General features: G+C 36.0%; 3 protein-coding genes and 1 pseudogene across 6 annotated transcripts; 2 read left to right on the plus strand and 2 right to left on the minus strand.

Moving 5' to 3' along the window:
• Positions 1 to 2047: 2047 nt before the first annotated feature.
• Positions 2048 to 2479, plus strand: LOC148920463 (zinc finger BED domain-containing protein RICESLEEPER 2-like). The gene has a single exon (XM_089044635.1). It carries the CDS (start codon positions 2048 to 2050, stop codon positions 2477 to 2479), a length of 432 nt encoding a protein of 143 aa, XP_088900761.1.
• Positions 2480 to 7618: 5139 nt separating this feature from the next.
• LOC148920464 (uncharacterized) lies at positions 7619 to 10484 on the minus strand (annotated as a pseudogene).
• Positions 10485 to 10934: 450 nt separating this feature from the next.
• Positions 10935 to 15652, plus strand: LOC103322484 (gamma-secretase subunit APH1-like). The gene is made up of 6 exons (XM_089047148.1): positions 10935 to 11178; positions 11571 to 11726; positions 12665 to 12750; positions 13422 to 13547; positions 13834 to 13961; positions 15100 to 15652. Exons 1-6 carry the CDS (start codon positions 11066 to 11068, stop codon positions 15238 to 15240), a joined length of 750 nt encoding a protein of 249 aa, XP_088903274.1. The 5' UTR covers positions 10935 to 11065; the 3' UTR covers positions 15241 to 15652.
• A 923-nt stretch (positions 15653 to 16575) lies between these two features.
• LOC148920465 (uncharacterized) lies at positions 16576 to 21432 on the minus strand. 4 transcript variants are annotated; one of them, XM_089045947.1, is made up of 9 exons: positions 21176 to 21363; positions 19990 to 20171; positions 19729 to 19791; positions 19035 to 19098; positions 18770 to 18870; positions 18272 to 18355; positions 18156 to 18200; positions 17147 to 17614; positions 16576 to 17017 (listed from the first exon to the last, which is right to left on the minus strand). In XM_089045947.1, exons 2-9 carry the CDS (start codon positions 20122 to 20124, stop codon positions 16847 to 16849), a joined length of 1131 nt encoding a protein of 376 aa, XP_088902073.1. In that variant the 5' UTR covers positions 20125 to 20171; positions 21176 to 21363; the 3' UTR covers positions 16576 to 16846. The 4 variants fall into 4 exon arrangements, with proteins under 4 accessions (XP_088902073.1, XP_088902074.1, XP_088902076.1 ...); XM_089045948.1 differs by having other exon boundaries at positions 19990 to 20158; positions 21176 to 21318; XM_089045950.1 differs by lacking the exon at positions 18272 to 18355 and having other exon boundaries at positions 19990 to 20158; positions 21176 to 21432.
• Positions 21433 to 22734: the final 1302 nt, after the last annotated feature.

A 22734-nucleotide genomic window follows, 5' to 3' on the forward strand; every position in this document is an offset into this window, starting at 1 on the left:
TCCTTCAAGAACCCATGCTTTGGTTTGAAATAATATGCTCTCAAGGCTATCAATTTAAAGTCCCATATCATTATCAAGAATGAACAACTCTCAAGCTTCCAACCTCAAATCCAAATAGAAAAAAGTAATAAAGTAGCAATGATATATCTGAGGGGGAGAAAGGGGAGAGGTGGGAGAGAAAAAATCAAAAGGAAAAAATGAATGATAATTTCAAAAAATTACCAATTTCCTATATAAATCCAAAATATTACAAAAAATAAAATATAATTAAGGATTTGCGATTCAATACCCAAATCATTAAACCCTAAATTAAAATAGGACATATAAATCATTTTGTTAGAAAGCCTAGACCATAATTCAAAGTTGAAATACTTTCTGCTATGATGTGAATAATCTAAATTGCAAAGTTAGAAAGAGAGGGAGAAAATTAGAGTTCTTACCTGCTATAGAGAGGTTGAGAGAAATCCAGCCACAGCGATCCAGATGAGAGTGAGACAGAGAAATCATAAATGTGAGAACCTAAAAAAACAAAACAAAGAAACCAACGATGAAGCAATAGCAACAAGGAAGATACCCAGACCAAAAACCCTAGAAAGGAGAACAAAATGAAGAAAGAGAAGAAGGAGCTTGACCTACCTGAGAGGAGAGGAGATGTGGTTGCCAGCATCGTCTAATCGTCATAGAAGGAGGAGAGGAGCTGTTGTGGAAGGAATCGAACTCGAAGAGAAAGAAATAAGAAAAGTCGACTTGAAATGTCTTTGACTGAGAGAGCAAGTATTTTTGTCTTTTTTATTGTTTACCCACAACATACAATTTAACCGGTAACCAACAATCAACGTTGTAGATTACCCCACATGCCCCAACTACTCATCCAATGGTCTATAATAAGTGGCGATAGAATTTTCACTTTGTTGCAAATACTATTTATAACTAAACTAGTAAAATAAATAGAAAGAATTATTGATACAATGTAGTGTTTGAAATTATTTTCAGAAATCAAAGTTGGAGAAGTTGATAGATGGGAAAATAAAAAATGAGTATGCACTAGACAAAGCTTTGTGGATGACAATGATAATTAAAAGGTGCCTCGTAGTTAACAATCAGGAGCGCCCCACTAGCTTGGAAATTTTAAAATAATTTGATTAAGAAAATATTGTGTTGCTTTTTATATATCTTTAACTTTGAGTGGGTTGTGTTTTGGCTCTCAAGACTAAGACTATTCGGTTTACTACTTTTTGAATTTATCGAAACTTATATATTAATTAATTAAAATATTTTGGACCAATGAAATGCGCTGCTGCTGTTGTATATATGTTATTCGAGCTTTTTGCTTTTGTGTCAAAATTACCCGTGCCCCACTAGATTAACAAACTTATGCATATTTTCTTGTTTCTTTCTTTTAAATCGTTATTTCTTCTGCATTGACAAATTGGCAAGGGCAGACCACCTAGATTCATCTTCTTCTACATCACCAATCCACTACCACTCTCGCCACCGGATATTATTGGTTGCATGTTCTGATCAATACTACTACTTGTGTTATTGATAATAATATTGGCCCTTTACGTTGTAGCCAACTTCTTCGCCGCCTACCGATGACTTTTTGGGTTCATTCTTACTTACTTGTGGTTGATGTCCTTTTGGCCTTCGATGAGGAGATGATCAATTCAAGTAAAAAGGCGGGTTTGTACTTTGATGTGGCTCCGCTTTGATGCACGTTATGGGTCGGGTCAAGAATGGACAAACCCGATTTGAGGCACTATGTTTGGGCTTGGTTAGGAAGAAGTTCTTTGTCTTCGGATCAGGCATGGCTAATTTGAATGATTTTAAGGACACCAAAATATTTTCTCTTTATACCTGCTTTACATGGTTCTCATGGCCCACTTCATTGATGATGATTGGGTGTTGCATAAGAGAATCCTTAACTTTTGTGTCATTCCTAATCATAAGGGGGATACTACAACTTGTAGGCTAGTAGAGACATGTTTGAATGGATGGGGGATAGACAAAGTCTTCACCATATCGGTTGATAATGCTTCCTCCAATGATGGATGTATTAAGCTACTTCAAGAAGAGGTTAGAAAAGTGGAATTCACTCATATGTGATGGTAGTTTGTTCCATGTGAGGTGTTGTGCACATATTACTAACTTGATTGTAACCGATGAAATGAAAGAAATTCATCAATCTATTGAGAGTATTCGCAATTGTGCTAAGTACATTAAGGGGTCATCTCAACGGTTAGAGAAGTTTAGGGCTTATTTGGAGATGGAGAAGGTTGACACAAAAACCATGGTTCCTTTATATGTGTGCACAAGATGGAATTCAACTTACATGATGTTGGAGAGTGCTTTGAAGCTCCAAAAAGGTTTTGAGAGGATGGAGGAGGATGACACAAACTTTTTGGGGTACTTTGAGGAGTATGAAGTTCATGGTAAGGAAAATAAGAAAAGAGTGGGGCCTCCAACATTGTTGGATTAGGATAATACAAAGGTATTTGTCAAATTTTTGAAGAAGCTTTATGATGTTGCTTTGAGATTTAGTGCCTCTAAAACCCTGTCTTCTAATGCCCCACTCCATGAGATATGTTCTTTTTTGGAGGAGATGGATGTAATGATGAATGTTGATGATGTTGTTATGTGCAAAATAGCAACAATGATGAAGAGAAAGTTTGATAAATATTGAGGGAATGTTAATAACATCAACAAGTTATTCTTTGTGGCGGTTATTCTAAATCCTCGATACAAGATGGAATATGTGACATTTTGCTTGGGTGACTTGGTTTCCGATGAAAATGGGGTTAATGACATGTCATTGGAGATCAAGACACTTTTACATAATTTGTATGATTATTATAGAAAGCAAAATCCAGCTACTGCCCATGTATTTCATGGTAATGTAGAGGGTGAAGGATCATCGGTTTTGAACAATGATGTTATTAAATCATCAAGGTTACAAAAGTTCTTGAAGTCAAGGAAAGATAAGGACGTTGTTGAGATAAGAAATGAGATTGATAAATATTTATCGGAACCTCCCGTGAATCTTACGAATGATGAGTTCAAATTGCTTGATTGGTGGAAAGAGAATACTACAAAATTTTCAATACTTTCCAATGTTGCAAAAGATGTATTTGCTGTCCAAGCATCAACCGTGGCTTCAGAATGTTTTTTTAGCACGGGAAAGAGAGTTGTAGATCCCTTTAGGAGTTCGTTAACTCCAAAAACCGTGAAGGCATTGATTTGTTGTAGTGATTAGTTAAGGGCAGAGGAGTTTAGCTACTAAAAAGAACCCGTATTGGATGAGTTAGATTTCTACCAAGCTTTGGAAAAAGTGGGAAAATGTTTTCTTTCTTTTCTATATTAATCAAAATTTGTAGTTTCTTTATGTCTTATTAATTCATATATTTATTAACTATTTTTTTACTCTATGCAAAGGTGCTAATTTGATTTGAGGAGTATGAAACTCATGGAATTTGATTTCTATATGTAATGGAAATTTACTTGTTTTGATTTGGATTTTCTTAGGTTTTTAACTTTGCAAATATGCATATTGTGATTGAGGTTACTCTCACAATCTGCTTGGTCTGTAATAATGATTTTTGTGAATTTGGACATGTGATGGATGATGATTTTTAGGTTTTTATTTGTATTTGAATGATATGTGCTAAAATATGCAAAAGTATAGAAACTGGAAAAATATACAGGAGTCCTAAACTTTAATGGGCCTGGAAATCTGACAAAAAAGAAGAATGGGCCTGGAAAAATAACATCTTCAGTTGTTGATCTTTTTGGGCCTCGGCAGAAACCCGAATCGACCCAACCCGACCCGCCTAATTCGGGTTTCGAATTCACTCGAAATTGGGCCTAACAAAGAGGTGTGCGGTTCACCATTTGGCTCTGCCGACATAACATGGTTCGGTGAACGGTTTGTGCCTATACCCGACCCGTGTTCACCCCTATCTACAAGTTTCAATTCTTCTTCCTCATATGAGTCATCATATTTACTTGTACCTCCCTTTGAGGAAATAGGTTCTCCATGCCATATCCAATTCTTGTTGGTTTCGTCAACACCATTGAAGCATAGATGCTCCCTTACAACTCTAACACTTTTTGAAAATGTATTCTCACATTTTTTACATGGACATTTAATGAAATTAGAATTTGCAGCATTCATTAACCCAATCCTTAAGAATTCTTCAACCCCTTCATCATACTTTTTACTTCTTTCATCAGCATGCATCCATGACTTATCCATCCCCCTTATATCTATGAAATTTAATAATAAAAATAATGAAGCCATGAAAGGAACAAAAGCTTAATTCAAGTCAAACATTAATAGTTTAACTATAAATATTCCATTCCTTATTCCATTATATGCATCATACACATTTCATACACTAAAAACAAACTTCCAAGTAGACTTAATAAGACTACACATGACATGGATTTGCATATTCATTTAATGGCATTAAAAGAATAAATCTAAGCCAACCTTATGTAGTTTGAACAAAAAAATTAAATCGTATGCAATAAAGGTTCTAATAAACATTCAAGAAAAAATAAAATAAGTTATACTGCTCAATTTCGCTAGGAAAAAAGTAACGAATTGCAAGCCCACAGCAGCAACAATTGCAAAGGAACTCCTTAAGTACAGTTGGCTTCTTTAAGTGATTCCCTGAAATAAAATTTCAAAATAAATTATTTAAGTAGCAACATGCAAAATTTTACAAGAAGACGTGTATTATATAGCATTCCAGAACCTAGAAATAGGAGGCCTTGTATAGCTCACATTTTAGCGGAAACTTATTTATCAAACGAAAAGACATGGTCCTACTTAAACTAGAAACTTAACTATACACCATCTCAAAAAATCGTGAAAACAACCTTACAAAAACAGTTTCTTTCAGACATAACTAGCTACAACATCTCTTTCATTTCCAATAATATAAATATAATTTCAAAGTGCTTTTTATTTCCTAATTAGAGAACAAACATTGCAATTCAGTATCTTATTCCTCTTTCCCCTTTAGTTTAGGATCTCAAAAACCAAATAGCACAATGATTTTTTTTACATATACATTTTGATGAACCATTGACAGATATTCAAAATTCAAAAACAGAGAAAGAGAAAACAAATGAACTAAAGCCAAATAGGAACAAACAAAAAAAAGCCTTTGAAACCCTAAACATGCATAACAAACTAAAGCCAAATTGGACCCCAATAACCTAGGAGAATGAAAATCAACACAAGGTAACAAAAAATTCAAAATTAAAAGTTAAAATTACTAATTAATGTGAGAAAGACTAAAGGCATGAAAGCTAATAGACTAATTATTAAGTAAGAACTTCATGAGCTAAACACTAAAATTAAAAATTAAGATAAAAAAAGCTTACCTTTTCTTAGGGTTTCTCCAAATTGAACAAACTCGGAGTCAAATAACAAGATGTCACGCCCCGGACTCGGGGGTCGGTGGAAACCCCGTGCCTGGTGCTTGAGAAAATGAAAATGAAAATAAAATAAATAGAAGCCGGAACAGGGTTTAAAATAAACTTCTCTTATAAAAATATATCCAAAATCTTACAACTTTACAATAAATAAAGCTTTATCACTCTCATCTAATTCAACCTCAATCAATTTAGTCCTCGTCTTGCCCACTAATTCATTTGAAAAATTAAACAGGGTGAAGGGTGAGCAACCACAGCTCAGTAGGGACATGAGACCTTACCACAGTAGATTGATATAACTAAATTAAGCGACAAGCAATCACACAGCCAAATATCACATTAATAATAATAATATATAATAATAATGCATGAATGTTCTTCATCTACTCCCGTTAATTCATATAACTAGACAAACAGACCTGCACATCCCATACCTTATACCACTTGGTCCCGAATGCCCATTTATATGAACTAACACCTATTTCAATCATCCCGTAATTCTCCTTTTGTTAGTCATCTTGTCTAACTCCCTTTCGCCAGTCTCGAATCACCCAATAAAAACCATGTGCACTGTGGGATCCCTGAGACCTGGTACCTGCCAAGAGTTAGACTCAACTACACAAAAGACTATTTCCATTACCCTCTTTTCCATCGTTCCAGAATTCTAGTCAAATTCCATGACATGATATAATTATGCCATTCACAACAATGTAGCCATTTAAATATTACCAATGTACATATAATCATGCCAACATTAATTAAACAATTAACAACACGTAAACACTCAATATCAAGAATATTATAATATCAAGAACATCCATCAAGTTATAATACCACGCATAATATAGTGCTCACGAAATTTAATTAGATCAATCCTCGTAAAGTCTCCCAAGAAACCTTTACCTCGATTCCAAAGCATTGCTCCAATTTAAGAAAATACAAGCTAAGCCCTATATCTCCTCCAAGAATTTCTTCATCATCTCTCTCTCTCTCTCTCGGTTCATTTGCTATGTACATAATATATATAGAGAATATGTCAGCAGTGACTCCCTTCCTATTGGATGGTGTTTGTCGGTTTACAAATACTTACCATCCAAGTTATATTCATGTGGTGGTCTAGCTTTGCAGATAAGGTAGTTCCCAATTCCTCCAATCCTATACAACCTTTCTTGGTGAATTGACAGAGCTAGTATATAGCTGTGCTTACTAAGCATTTGTTTTTCTTTGACACATACTACACTAACAATGACTAAGCATATCCAAAATAGCAATGACTATACGTAGCTACAATAACAATAACTAAGCATATCCATATATAATAGAATATGATATTTATGTAATATACACATATATAATATAATATAATATATAAATTAAATGGAAAAATATTAAATCTTTAAACTATATAATTTTATAAATACGGGGTTTCACACAAGATAAATAGGGTTTTTCATTGATTTGGTATGGGAGTTTTAGGGCTTTTCATTGATTCGGTCTAGAAATGAGATAAGGAGTGAAGAGGAGGAAAAGAGAGTGTGAGAGGGTTAAATGTGGCTACGATTTTGAGTTTTTGTGTTTGGCTTGGGCTACTTGAACGATGCCCACGAAGGAGAGAACTCGACATGAGAGAAATAGAGTTGGGAGAGTGACACAAAGAAAACTCAAGTTGTGTGAGAGAGAGAGAGAGAGAGAGAGAGAGAGAGAGAGAGAGAGAGAAAGCAACAGAGAGTTAAGAGAAAGATAGAGCGACAAAGAAAGGAAATCGAGTTGAGAGAGAGTGACTGAGTGTTATTAGAACTAGAAGAGGGAAAATTGTAACACCCAACATCGACCAACGGAGAGGGGGTGATGTGCCTTATATGTACATGCCCGCCTCCATCTAGCAGCACGAGGCCTTTTGGGAGCTCATCGCTTCGGAGTCATAGGAACCCGGGTTAAGTGGTTGGGGCTAGAGCAATCCCAGGATGGATGACCCACCGGGAAGTTGCTCGTGAGTTCCCAAAAACAAAACCATGAGGGCAGTGAGGGGGCCTAAAGAGGACAATATTGTGCTACGGCGGAGCCGATCCCGGGATGTGACAATTTGGTATCGTGAGCCACTTTGCTGTGGTGGTGTGAGTGTGCCAACGATGACGTAGGGCCCCTAAAGGGGGTGGATTGTAACACCCCACATCGACTAACGGAGAGGGGGTGCTCGTTGGGCCCAAAGATGTGCAACAAGATCCTTTTGTAGGTTGTTGTTTCCGGTACGATAGCGTGATCGACCTATGACGACACATGTATTCCTTTATGGGGATTCTACCAGTTCTTGGATCCCAAGGCAAATTGGATCCATCATATATTCTAGCAAGAGCTCTCCTTAACTTATTTGGGTCAACCAAATCATCATTGGAATCTCCACTAGTCATCCAGTTCATCCTCTACAATCATGTTGTCCAATATAATGCACGACATCACGATGAAGTTAAATTTTTCTAGACACCACCCCCTTGCTGGTGCTCTAATGATTAACTATTGTGCTTGTAGAATACCAAATGCCCTTTCAACATCCTTTCGGTACGCCTCTTGCTTCTCACATGTTGTGGAATTTCTTAGACAAGTGTTGCCCACTTTATGGATTATTGATGTAGTAGTGTAGTTGGGTGATTCACCCTCCGTTAGGGCATCGAAGAGTGGTGAGCACCCTAGTGTGATGAGGTCATTTTGGGGTCATGGGATCCCAAAGAAATCATGCCGGATCTAGGTGTCATACAAGGCCACGGCCTCCAAACAATAGTTTGCTTTCTGGATCTTCTGCTGAAGCTACTCGCCATCCAATTGGACAATTCTTCATTGCCAATGCATGCAGTCTAGTGAGCCTATCATGCAGGGAAATCCTCGATCTTCAGCTTTCTATAGGAGACGATCCATGTCCTCTGCATTTGGTGCTCGGAGGTATGTATCTTTGTAGATATGAACCAGTGTACAATAAAATTGAGCAAGGTTTTCAAAGGACAAAAGACTTAGACATACGAAATGTGTCACTCACCGCATCAGCCAAAGATGCGTATGCCATCATTCGAAGTGCGAAAGTTACCCTGGTGGGGCAAGAAAGGTTGACTTGTATTATTCACCCTCCGACGGAAGAAAGGGTTGACTGCTTGGACATCATGTAGCAAATGCTCGAAAACGTGACGCCTTATCCGAAATCGGCTTTTGAAATCATCTTCTATGTACACTGCATTAAGATTGAATTAGTTATTCCTTAGTGTTTGGTGTATAGTCTCTCGTTGTCGGGGTTTGCTAACACGACCAACAACAGAGCCACCCCCCACAAGGGTTGTTGGGAAATTTCCTCACACACCTAGGATGTGGCGGTTGCCGCAATAAGGTCGTTTTTGCTCCTCTAGGTATCATCTTCTTCATTCTTCTCCATTATTTGGCATCTCCACTCCTCCCGTTGGTCTTCTAATTCATAATTGAAAGAGGAACCCCAGTTGGAATCCATTGCAGAATTGAATTGGAATAACAAATTATACAAATTGAAGAGAGGAATTAGAGAGGAATTAGATGAAGGTGTGAGATATGAAACCCAAAACATCCTTTTTATTGATATTTGAAGATGAAGATAAGATGTGCCACATGGACAAAAATCCAATCGAAAATACGGAGGGCTAATCACGTACCGACACGTGGCTCTCGTAAATCCTATTTGAAAAATTGTTGGGATATTACATCATGATAAGATGTTCCACGAGAAAAAATCTAATAAAAATTCTATAGGGCTAATCACATGTCGACATGTGGATGCCAAAAATCCTATCCCAAAATATTTTTCTCTTGTAAAATGTATTTTAAATAGGATATAAATAATAGTTTAATTAAATTAACTAATAAATTTACATAAGAAAAATTATTAAAATATTAAATTTAGCCCTTTGTTGCTAGAGATGGTTAAAAGGTAGCCCGACAATATTCCTTATAAAATTATTTTTTAGAGGGCTAAATATAGCCCTTCCCACCTGGAGATGGCCTCATGTGACCATGTCTTAGTACAACCATCCTTTATATTAGGCTTTTAATGAACTTGGGCTGCTTAAAATATTTTGGATATCAACACATATTTATGCGAAAATGGTGATGTTGACAAAAGTTAAATGGACTTGAGGAAACTTTTAGCAAATCACAACTTCATGTCTAACATTGCGACATTTTAAAAATGAGGTGCCAAATTAACAAAGGGTATATTTTTATTTATTTATGAGAAGCGTACAAATTTGAAGGGCATAAAATGCAATTTCCCTATCATTTGCACTCTGTGTAAATATAACTCAAAGATTATATTTTATAAGTCGATATTCTAAACTATTCTAATTTAAAGGAAATGGGATTCAAACTCAAATAAAGTGTTTTCCCCTCGCCAACTAACCTATTGCCTATGTGAAATTGAGTGATTGCCAATATCATTTTATTATTATTATTATTATTATTTATTGATACTATATTTAAAATTCTTTATCAATCAAAAGAGTGAAGAATCTTATTTATTTATTTTTATGAGGGTCAAGATCTTATTTATTATTTAAAAGAAGTCTCTTTATCAACTATAATAGTAAATTTTTTATTTATTCACTTTTGTTTAATATTGCTTCTAGAATGACTAAAAACACTTTTTAACATCCAAAAGCGCTTCTTAAAGCGATTGGTAGAAAATCTTGAAAGTGCTTAAGAGTGAAAACTAGAGAAGCACGCCTCTAAAGCACTGAGTGCTTTTCCAAAAGCATTTTGGATTCTTAGTAAATATTTGGGTTAATGACTGAAATGGTCTCCCAACTATTGCTCAAGTATCATTTTGGTCCACCAACTAAAATTTTCATTTGAAGCGTCCTTCAACTTTTCATTTTGTATCAAGATGGTCCTACGGTCAAATTCTGTTAATTTTATTGTTAAATTGCGGGGTAAAACCATCCATATACAATTACCAAACTCATTCCCCATCTCACGACTTCAACCCATATCTCAGCCTCTCTCGGGACTCCAACCCACATCTCAGCCTCCTCCATCCTCAACCCAGCTCCTCTTCCCCAACCCCTTTGATCTCTTGCATAAAGTAGCAACTTCAAGCCCAAAGGAGCCCCGCAAATCAGACTAACCCGATTCAAATAAAAGCCATAACCAACAAAAACAACCCCATATCATATTTGAGTTGGTGTACAGAGACAAGAGAGAGAGAGAGAGAGAGAGAGAGAGAGAGAGAGAGAGAGAGACCCACTCATAGGTTTTCATTTTCGTAGCTTTTGGGTGATAATTATCGTGGATTTGGGTGATAATTATCGTAGCTTTTGGGTGTTATTTCAATCGTGCTTCTAATAAAAGCGCTTCTGAAAAAACACTTTCGACAAGGAGAAATACTTCTTATAAAAGCAACTTCCAAATACTTTACTTGAATATCTAATAAAAATCTCATATGCTTCAAATAAAAAGTGCTTTTAAGCAGTCTCAAATTCGCTACTTAATTTTAAATAAACATAAATATGCCAGGAAAAGGAGAACTCCTAGAACCCGAAATGAAAAATGTGCAATGCTCTTGAAATAGATGAATTGAGAGTCGAGTCTACTGAGTAAAGCCTCCCCGAACAAGTCAATGACGATAGCAGCAGGGATCGGGTACGCCTTGCTAGCGCTAGGCCCGTCTCTCTCCCTCTTCGTCTCTGTCATCTCCAAAAAACCCTTCTTGGTTCTCACCGTACTTTCAAGGTAAGCTATTCACATATTTTCTCCCATCTCTCTCTCTCTCAAAAGCCCTCCTTCTTGCTGTATTTCCTTTTAGGGCACATTTTCCTTCTTGGGTTCGTACAGTTCTGTAATTTTGGACATTGAAACTTGTCATTTAAGCTTATGTTGTAGTTGTGATAATAATTAAGGTCAGTTTTATGATAGAAAATGTAGTTTGTGATATGTTAAGTGTTTTTGAAATTCTGGGTGACATTAAAAAAGAATTAGTTACCAAATTGGAAGGTCAAATTTAGTTATTTGGAAAGGGGTTCCACTAAAACAAAGGGCCTTGTTCACATTTTGTTGTTGTTGTACGATGAAGACCATGTAATATGAGCTCATAATATTGCCTTGTTGTCTAATTGTGTATGTAGCACATTGTTATGGCTCACAAGTCTCATCGTGCTGTCGGGAATATGGAGGGCATTTCTGCCTCTCAAATCATCAACATGGTGGCCCTATAGCATTCTCATATTCACATCGGTTGCGTTTCAAGAAGGGCTTCGGGTTCTTTTTTGGAAGGTCTACAAGTAAGTTGATTTCTTGGTACTTCATTCTTGTTTTCTTGTCTAATTATTCGATGTAGATCAATGTTAAAGGTTAGCTCTAGTTAATATGATTTATAGCTCTCTCTTATAGGGAAGGGAAGACTAAGGTATGATAAAAGGTTGGGGTATATTTAGTATGAAACATTTTACACATATTTCCGCCTGAGTAGAGGATAATACGTGGAGTAGCAATCTCTGTGGAACACTTTTGAGAAGAGTTTTCTCACTGGTGAAATTAGTGTGGTTTTAGAATTAGACAGTGTTCAAAGAACTATCTTTGCCCTGAAGGTTGTATTAGTAAAGGTGTAATATATAGCTGTCATCTGAATTCTTATGTAAGGCGTAATTATGGAACGTTCGGTTCCTTGGTTTTTGTTTGTTTGAATGACATGAGCACGGTATCTTCTAGGTATATACTAAAATGCTTTGCTGTGTTGTTTTTGCTTGTAATTAAAAAAATGCAGTCTTACTCTTGCAATATCTACGTTGCTCTGCAATATTCTTCTTCCTCATTACTCTTGCAATTTCGACTAGGTGGTGTCCTTTTCTTGAATGTTTTACACACTTCTGAGTTTTCGAATACCAAAAATCTTACAGTTTTCTGCATGCACATAAGCGGTAGCATTATTTTATATTTGTTTTAACCTTAAATGACTTGATAGAGATCCATCAATTTTCTCTCTTAAATTTAAAAGTTCGCTGCCATTTGTGGAATCTCACAACAACTTTTTTTTTTTTTTTTCATTTGGATGTTTATGTTCTCTATTTAAGAATCTGCTGTTCCTCTTTGGAACTTTATGTAATCATTTTTGTCCCTCTACTTTGTTGTAGATGTGATGATGCATGTTATCTTGAGAATTTGGATATTGTTAAATGGTTAATAAAGGTATTAACATCTTTTTTCTTGCATGTTATTTTAGGAGGTTGGAAGATACATTGGATGCTTTTGCTGATAGGGTCTCTAAACCACGCCTATATCTGACTGATAAGATGCAAATTGCTCTGGGTGAGCTTTGCGAGGTTCTTAGACTTGGATTCATCATATATTAAATGTTCTACTATTAAGTTCCATATAGCAAGTTTTTTCTGCAGTTCAACTTTTTCATTATTGTCATCCCAACACCAAAATTTTGGGGCTCAGAAGAAGCTACTAAGAAAGATTTACCTTTTTTTTTATGAAAGATATAGCTGCTGCCCCCATCATCGGTACCCTTTCTCAATGGTTTAAGAAACTGCTGTTTTGTTCTAGCAATTGCGTGTTCCTATTAATGTTGCAATTGATGACAATGCTTCACGTACTGTATCATGTGTTTTAAAAAGAAGGGAGGGTAGCTGATAGGTGGTTCTCCCTTTAGATCTTTGTGATTGAGTGATCTATTTTGAGTTGTTTATGGTTTATCATCACCCTATAAGGTTTTTGTTGTTCTAAGCTGTTTTTCTGATTGTTTTCATGCTGGATGCCAACTAGTCAGTGGTACTTCAAGTGTTATAGCAATCAAAGTTTTGAACCTTCTTGTTTATCTGTGATCTGTATGATGCCTCTGCTGAACAGTAGCATGTTTTCCCTTCTCACCTTTCCTTGCCAACTACTGTAAATGACGACTTACAAAATTTTGATTACCTTTTGTTTGTCCCAACTAGACTTATTGTTGACCTGATATCATTTCAACCATGCAGCTGGAGGTTTGGGTCATGGTGTGGCACATGCTGTGTTTTTCTGTATCAGCCTCTTAACACCAGCATTTGGTCCAGGAACTTTTTTCGTTGACAGATGCTCGAAGATTCCATTTTTTCTTCTTTCTGGTTAGTGAAGCCTTACAGTTGCTTCCATACATTTATTTTTTGTTTGTATGAATTAATTTCTTGAGCATGCTTGTAAATAGATGCTAGTGAGGTTTTATAATTTCTCGAGCATGGTTGTATGCATTTAGTTGCTACCTGTAAAATCAGAACAAGCAAGGGAAGACTGGAAGGGAATTTTCTGACACTTTTGCAACAGTAATTTGGTAGTTGGCTGGTGTTTAGATTAGAAAATTTCACTTATTCTGTTAACTTTATTTGTCTGACAATTTTGTCTTGTACTTTACAGCACTCATTGCCCTTGCATTTGTCACAATTCATACTTTTTCTATGGTCATCGCATTCAATGGATATGCAGAAGGGAACAAGGTGGACCAGTTTTTTGTTCCTATTGTTCATCTTGTTGCAGGGATGGTGGTAAGTCTCTCTAATCTCACATATTCAACGAAAACAGAAACACACAGATACACTCTCTTCACAGTGGCAGTGCTTTTGCACTTTGTATAACTGTAGCCTTGACGATCCCATCGATGAACCTTGAATTTGGAAGGGGTGGGAATATAAAGACATGGTGGCATAGGGGTTTTAATGTGATTTAACTTAGTAGTTCTGGAGTTGATGTACACTCGTTCAATTTCAAACCTTAAAAATCTTAAGTGAAAAATATTGGTGTTTAAATATATAAAAATGTCCTAATGATTGTTACTCCCTTGGAGAATGAATTATGGGCACAAACATGTGACATGGTAAATTACAAAAACACGTTCACTGAAAAGCAAGGGTAAATTTCCAATCTAGGACCTGAGACGGCAGCACATACACATACTTTATTATGTAAGTGATACACAGTTAGCAACTAATTTACGTTATGTAAGATTGAAGGTATGCAAAAGATGCATACATAACACGTGGTTTTTTATAAGATGAAAACTCCACACTTGACAGTAAAAATGTAGAAAAGTTTTCTAAAGTATATAGAAATTGAGTATGTGTAGGGACATGTGCAGACAATAATTGAAGTATCCAACTTTGTCAACTAAAAAAATATGTTTAAATGTGATGTGTACAGTGACAGTCATGTGTCTGATGCATTTCCGAGGTCTGTCCAATGTGTCTCTGCATCTAAGAATCGTTGGATGTGTGAGGTAAGTGTGCAAGCCTATGAGGCATAGTAGGTCATGAGATGGTATATTAAATACCAAGATTTAGTATACGCAGGAAACTCAACTTATCTTAACCAAGGCTTATCCTCTTTTTTCCCAGTAAACAACAAAGGCTTGTTCGTTGTTCCTGCTTTGAAAAGATAAATGAACAAAAAACCAAGCCTTGTCTCTGCTAATTATGGAAAAACAAAGCCTCTTAGAATGTTTTTTTTTTCCTTTTCCTTTTGCTGCAATTAGCTTAAAGTAGAGTTTGAAATAGGTTAACGAGTTTTTTTTAAGAATTATTTACTTCCACTTTTCTTTTGGGTTATATATTGCACAGTTTTTAATATTAGTTTTTCAGAAATTATTGCTAGAATAGCCACATTGACTTTTTGCCTTCATATTTTCAGACACTAGTAAATTTTGCATCTGGGGGTTGTATCATCGGCATTCCTCTCCTGTACTTCATCGCAATATTGACCTTATTGCATTGCGGGAAGATGGTGTGGAGAAGGTTAACAGAGAACCGAGGCAGACAGGGTTCTATGTAGAATCCAGTGACTTGTGTTACTTGTTTCTAATTACTGATGTCCAGTTCCCTCGCCCTGTATCTTTTTTTGGCAATTCCATTGCCCTGTGGTCTGTTAGTCCAAAAGATCAAGAGCTTCTGCAGCCTGAAGAAATGTTTGTTTTCGTTATGAGGCCAATTCATTTCCAGCAAAGGACAAGATGTTCTGTCCTGATTCTCAGGGATAGATGTTATACCTTGTGTCAAACTGACAAAGGACTTTAGGAGGCAAACTCTATGTACCTTTCAGGTTCCTATAAGGGTTTTAGCTTTCACACAGACCCCATAGAAGCATTATTAAGAAAAAGGAAGTTTCGTGTATCGTACATTATTGCCCTTGAAAGAACCTTTTAATATATAGATACGACAAGGACCATGGTTTATGGTCCTGGAAATTATTGTCGAGTAGTTGCTCTGTATGCTTATGCTAATAGAACTTTAGAAGTAATTTTGTCATCTGTGTTTTTCACTAACAAATTTGCGTGCAACATATTACTTTGTACCATGTTATTGAAACATATGTATATGTACATGCATAGGTTAACAGATTTTGTAAAAATTACAGTGAAATGTGGCCACAAAAATATCAAAACACCAAGTTTCAGCATGTAAGTGTATTATGATATGTAATGTAGAATGTAGAATCAGTATGTTAATATATATAATTTATATTAATTTACTAATATAACAATAATATAATTTCTACTTCCTTTTTGTTAGTATTTTGACCACTTTCCGACTAATGCCCAAACGTTCTACCATTAAACTTTTGATTCTTTCGCTTTATGAATCACTGGTGCTTGATCGTTCTATAGGAGTTCTATCTATCGCGATATGATTCCTACTCAAGATCACTGCAGTTTCTCTTTGGGCGGCCGTTCATAGGAATACGACGGCTTTTCAGTCATGTAAAGAAAGGATGAAACATTGCCTCAGGTGTACATGAAAAGCTTGACGAAGAATTGGTGGCTAGTTGAGGCACAGGATTATCAGAAACAGTCATTTGTATGTTGCATAAGCAGAGGAGGTCCAAACTGTCACATTAGTAATGAAAAATATTTCTCCGGTTGGTGACAAAATTAATGCGAGATATGATAGTGTATAAATTAAGGTCATTATGATTTAGCGCAAACGAACTCCCAAATTATCTTTTACCATTTTCCTTAACTAAGGGAAAACCCCTTCCAAGAATTCACTTCAGTAAATTTACAGCCTGCAATGAACCCCCAAGCAAAACACAAAATCTTCTTTAACAATATTGAACAGCAAAGTGGCCATAAAGATAATCTTTCTACACCAAAAGGGAAAGCTAATAAGATTTAAAAAAAAAATGATCTAGCATTGAAATTACAAAATGTTTTGATTTACAACATATTAAGGAATAAATGCCACCAATAAAGAAGAAGAAGAAGAAGAAGAAGAAAAGATTAGCCGTTTGTCGACTAATCCTTACATTTTTGACTTAATTATTACTAACGCAAAAACAAGAAGCTTTTGTTTATAATACAAACAGAAATAATGTTGAATGACATTCCATATTGAGTTCTAAGGGTCGGTTTTTGACAACTTCTATACTTTCAGTTTTAGTTTCACTTGAGAAAAAATTTCCATACATCTCTATCAGACATCTCCTTCACTAAATGGGCTCCAAAAATGCCTTCTTCATCTACCAGGCTTTTCAAGTGCCGAGCTCCGCTGTTGAAGCCAACATAATTCTTTTTCATGGCCAAGTACAGCACTCCATATGGGGGCCTCAAACACTGATAATTTCACAGTATAAATATTTGAAAATTGAGATTCAGTTTGCTCATGAGAAAAGTAGGAAGCATGAATAAACATATTGTTGTAACGCCTTCAAATAAGATGATGAAAGGGGCCAAGGCACTAACCTTTTTTATGAGACCGTAGAACTTCTTCAACGAGGTCAACGAATATGGGATCTCTGTCATCAGGATAATATCATATCCACCTCCTTGTTCTGTCTCGCTAGCCCTCTCCCATGCCCGGCTTCCTGAAAGCTTCCTCGATCGCCTTGAAGAAGATTCTTGTGCCAAGATGCTACCATCTTGGCTGCTACATCCATCCATAAAATCCTCCTCAGAGAAGCTTAGATGCATTCCCGTCGTCGCTTCAAACCCATCATTCCTCACAACAGACAAGACAGTGGGAAGTTCTTCCCAGTCACCAGCATAAAAGTGCACTGACTGGGTCAGAGTTTGTCTTGATGGAGTCAGGGGGCTCTCTGGCTGTCGACTCTGCTTGTCTCGAGCCTGCTCAAGATTGGCAAGGACATTTGGTATAGTTGTACATCTTATAGTTTCTGCATTAAGGTCTTGAAAGTGCACAGTGGAAGCTCCCTATAAAGCAATGAGTCACATCAGATGAACATTCTAAATCAACTTCTTTGAATATCTTCCAAGCACCAAAAGTAAGCCCTGCATTTCTTACATAATTGTTGATGAACTTTTCTGTTAACCATATTTTCCTTTTCTCTTATTTTTTGGGTATGGTTGTTTCACATATTTGGCAGGCAATTATTTGACCTTATATGGACTGGGCACAATGCTGTACCCACTCATATATAATCCAGTTCAAACATTGATCCAAATAATACACCAACCCTTGCATATATGAGCAATTTAAATCACAAACATTTCCTGTCAACAAAATGCATAATATACTTCCGACAGGAACATTAAGTCAATCAAACAAAATATTAAGGGTTATATAGCAAGTGAATATTACTTTAAAAAAGGTCGGTGCCAAATTCACAAAAATGCACTGGTTATTAAGGAAAAAGAAAGATATCAGGATAGAGTGAAAATGAAAAAGAACGGAACAAACCAGCACAATTGCATAAAAAAAACAAACGGCAAGGCCTTTATTATTGATGCATACCTTCAGGCATGCAAAAATCCCTGGAAGGCCATAGTTGCAACCTAGCTGTAAGAATCAGCAAATAGAAAGATTAAACCACCAATCAGCCAGTAACTAATTAACAAAAGGAAACTTACCAATGGAGCAACACGAGTGATAAAGCTTGTTACAACCACAAATTTGCAGGAAGTGAGCATGTGAAGGTTTCTCAACCAATGCGACTAAAATAGAGTTCAGAAAACATTTAGTTACACAATCCTGAAATCTACCCAAGGAAAACTAGAGGACATTTCTGCGAGCATGCTTGGATTTAACATTATTTTTTAGATGTGGTATCTTTGTAGAGAAAAAAATTACAAATTTTTCAAGCCCCTCCAAGAAAACATGAGAAACAGATGATTACTCTAAGTAATACACCACACAAGATAGGGCAGAAAATAACCACTCTATTACAAAAAGTATGTCATTTGTAATACGATATCTTATAAATCAAGAGTACAAAGAGTCACTGAGTGGAATTAAATCAAATATCAACAAATATCAAGGAATGATCATACCACTAGGAGCAAAAAAGTGAAAAGTCAAGAAGTCATAAACAATATTGAATTGAAGCATGAAAAAGCAAGATGTTATACCTCAACCACCCTTTTTCCTCGAAAGCTAAGTTGCCCATCTCGAATCTCATGTTTAAGGACATTAACAAGATCAATGGAGCTATCCCAAGATTTCAGATGCCCTGCACATTAAATGAATTTCCAGTTTTAGACTCACATCAAGCAAACTGATTATCCTTAGGATCTAAGGAAACTACTCTAGTAAAATTATCATGTGACTAAGTACTGCCAAATTACACTGAAAGCTTCACTTTAAGTATTGGAATGCCATGTACGGTGTGCCTACCATCGGGTTTTGAGATCATTTCTGAACTATTGAAGCCGATGATATCAGAAACACTAACTCTTCCCTGTTAAAGATTGAGAAAGGCATCAGTCAAGCTTATCAACATATTTTTAAACAATAAAAGTGCAAACCGCACTCATGAGTTGTCAGTTATGCTGTTTCAACCAATATGAAAAAACTGTCATGACAATGAAATCCATCAAGATCAAGACAATAATATTTCCACAAAGGTAATACAAGCTAAATGCCAAAAGCCATTTAATCAAATCCATATATCTCCAGTTTAAAAGAAAACATATAATTCTTTTTTTAAATAGCACGACACATTGGAAAATCAAAGATATTTCGTAACAAAACAAAAGAGACTTATAGAAGAAGAAGAGACCATGAAACATAGAAAAGGTGTAAAGATCACTTTACACATAACAGAAATATCTTATTTCAACATTATATTAGGGCAACACCTCATAAATCAAAGTCTTGATACATAAGAACAATGCTAATAAACAACCGAGCCATGAAGGACCAGCTGTGTATTAGATTACAATCCATAGATAGACCACTAGCAATGTTTTTATTTTTTTATTTTTTATAATCAATAATCAATTTCAGACTGCAACTGATCTTCCATAAAGGCATGTACAAAACAATGCTTTTACAACATGCCAAAACAAATAGTAGAATAAAGATGTACCTTGAACACATTGAGTCCTTGCAATTCAATATTCTCGCCCGCATACTTATATGGGTGAGCTGTCTGCAGTATATAAAGAGACAATGTTAGAAAATTATACAACTTGTTAACCTCCCCTCCCTCTTGCAACAAAAGCTCCAACCTAAAGACCCCTCTTTTTACTGAACAAACCCTTGATATGAAATGATTAAGTTTATCTTTATCAGGTTACACATGCAGAATTAAGATCACAAATGGTTGAAGAGGTGGAAAGGATTATACCTTTGAAGGGACAATCTCAACGGCTGGTGAAGGGAGATGTGGCTCTCTCTCAGAAATGGAAGACACGCTATGACTTCCTTTTTCATGAGGCACCAAGCCAGGCAAACACTGTGCAAGCAATGATGGTGCACGCATTGTACCCTGATGTCTGGAAGAAAGTTCTCTGGATCTAGAAACAAAACCTTGCAATTATCAATACATCAAATTAGTCTATGATGCATTCATCAAAACCTTGCAAAACTGACACTAAACCAATTCTTTCATGCTTTTTTATTTTTCTTGTCCAACTTAGACCACCCACTAACTACAAATTGTGTGAAACAAGTTTAACACTGGATACATTTTAAGGAAATAGTGGGTTCAGAATACTGAGGAGCTGTTAAAGAAATTGTATTGTTAATAGACTAGCAATTGAAATACAACAAGGAAATAAGAAGTCAAGCAATTAGTAGCTGAACATTACAAATGATACACACAATAAAACTTTCTAATACCGACGACCAACGTTATCTGATACATAATACCAATGATTATTTAAATCAAGCCTATAGGTTGCCCTTTCCATAGGGTCCAGCCCAATTGCGTGGTGAAACCAGTTCTAATACTGGTTTATAGGAACCAGTTCTTGTACTACTTGATAGGAATCCATGGAAAGAACTTTGCCCTTACAAAACCGGCTTGTAAGAAAGGGGTGCTCCATGGTTCATATATTGTACCAAAATGTTCTATTGTTCCAATGTGGTATATTGGAAGCCTAACATATGGAGATAAATTCAGAACAAGGAAGACTATACATTCAATCGGGAAAAACCAACATCTTCAAGAGAAATTCAATTACCAAACAAATTGGTCAATCACCTCCAACAAGAACCAACAAAGGAAAGGCAATTCTATTACTTGCATTCACTAACCAATTCAGCAAAACAAATAAAATAAAAACCAAAGACAAAATGAAGAATAAATTGAACAATTATAAAAAAACAAATACCCAAAACAAAGAATGGTAAAAAAAAATTGATAAAAATTGATAGCCAAACACTAGCGTTCACCGACCTCTGCAGAAAATTAAGCCAAATACAAACCACCAATTACATCCAAAAGCAGAAAAAAAGAAAAAGAAAAAAAATCCCATGTGCGATTGCATTAGAAACATCGGAATTGAGAGAAAAAGACAGAGCAAGAATACCTGCAGTCCTTCACAGCAGAGACAAATGTACCAAATTTAGCAGAGAAATTCAGCACGAGAATCTGAATCCGAGGCAAACCCTTTTTAAATCAGAATCCCAAATATAAAAAAAAGGAAGATCAAAGCTCTGCAATTTCAGAGAAAAGAGGCAGTAGTGGTTCTGATCAAAGTCAAAAAGCGAACACCAAAGAAGAAGAAGAACCTTCAGAGAGAGAAAGAGAGAAGCTTCGGTTTCGGACCCGAACTGTAAAACACACTGAATTCCCTAAACTACCACTGGCACTTGACTGTAATTGAGGGGACGACCACTCTGACTGGTTGGGTTTAGTGTCATTTTTGCAAATGTTATAAAATGCAAGGGTAATTTTGGAAACGAAGTCCTCGTGGAATTGAAGCAAGTAACTGGGAGGAGGAATGGGAGGTATATTTGGTCAGTTTTGTCGTGTTTCGTTCCCGCGTGTAGAACGGAGTGTTCGTCAACTTGGGCCACATGGTTGACGCGTGTACGTGGCAGGTAGGTGATAAAAATTGTTCCTCATAGTGAAGTCGGTGAACGCTAGTGTTTGGTTGCTTGGGAAATAATTTATAATTACGTGCACGACTAGGACTTGGATAAGATTCTGAATCAGAACGGAATGAGTTATGAACTCCGGATTTCTTCAAGTATTAGAAAGAGAAATACCACTAAATATGTGTTAAATTTTCATCAAATTTGTTTGTGCAAGGGCTTGGAAGTCAATTAAAAAACATCCATGGTGAACTACTAGTGGAGATCCTTCAATTTGCTATGTAATTTTGTTAGTTTGATTCGAATCATGCTTCAATGCGAAATTCTTTATTATGGATTTGTTCATCGACTGATTGATGAGTGGTTAATAATGTTATTTATACGTTTAATTATGTTTTTACCCTCTAACTTTTTTGCTTTTTTATTGTAACATCCATCATCATGCTACCAAGAGCTTTGTTCTTACAAAGTTTTTCAAATTTTCATGTGATTCACAAGCTGTGTTTGTGGGCACCATTTCTTCTGGGACTGTTCTACCCAAGGATTGAAATATCGGCCGATACACCGATATATTGATATTTTGAACTGTCGACACCGATATTAGGTAAGGTCATATCTTCCCCGATATCGACGATATATCCCCGATAAGTGCGATATCCCCGATATTTTGCCGATATTCCCGATATTTTCAAATACCCATAACAAAACCCAAAAAAATTCAAAAGTTTTGAAGCAAATTGAAACTGAAAAGATTTTTTGGAGGTATATGTGCAGTGATTAGATATATGTGTGAAGGCTTTTGGCAATATTCAATTCAAAAGATGTTTTGGAGTATGCATGTTTTAGAGTATGCATCAAAAGAATATAGACTATGCATCAAAAGAATATAGACCTAGTACTAACTCAAATGAATCTTATGATGGCTATGGTTATGTCATGTCTGATTATAATGGAACTAGATATGGAGCTCAAGATGATGAAACAGATTATAGACCTTCTAGTTGGGTTAATCCTAACTATCTCATATATGGGATGACAGTAGGGAGCTCAA

The sequence above is a fragment of the Prunus mume genome, linkage group LG2, assembly GCF_029339155.1.
Source record: "Prunus mume cultivar Tortuosa linkage group LG2, ASM2933915v1, whole genome shotgun sequence".
In the NCBI taxonomy this organism is placed as follows: domain Eukaryota; kingdom Viridiplantae; phylum Streptophyta; class Magnoliopsida; order Rosales; family Rosaceae; genus Prunus; species Prunus mume.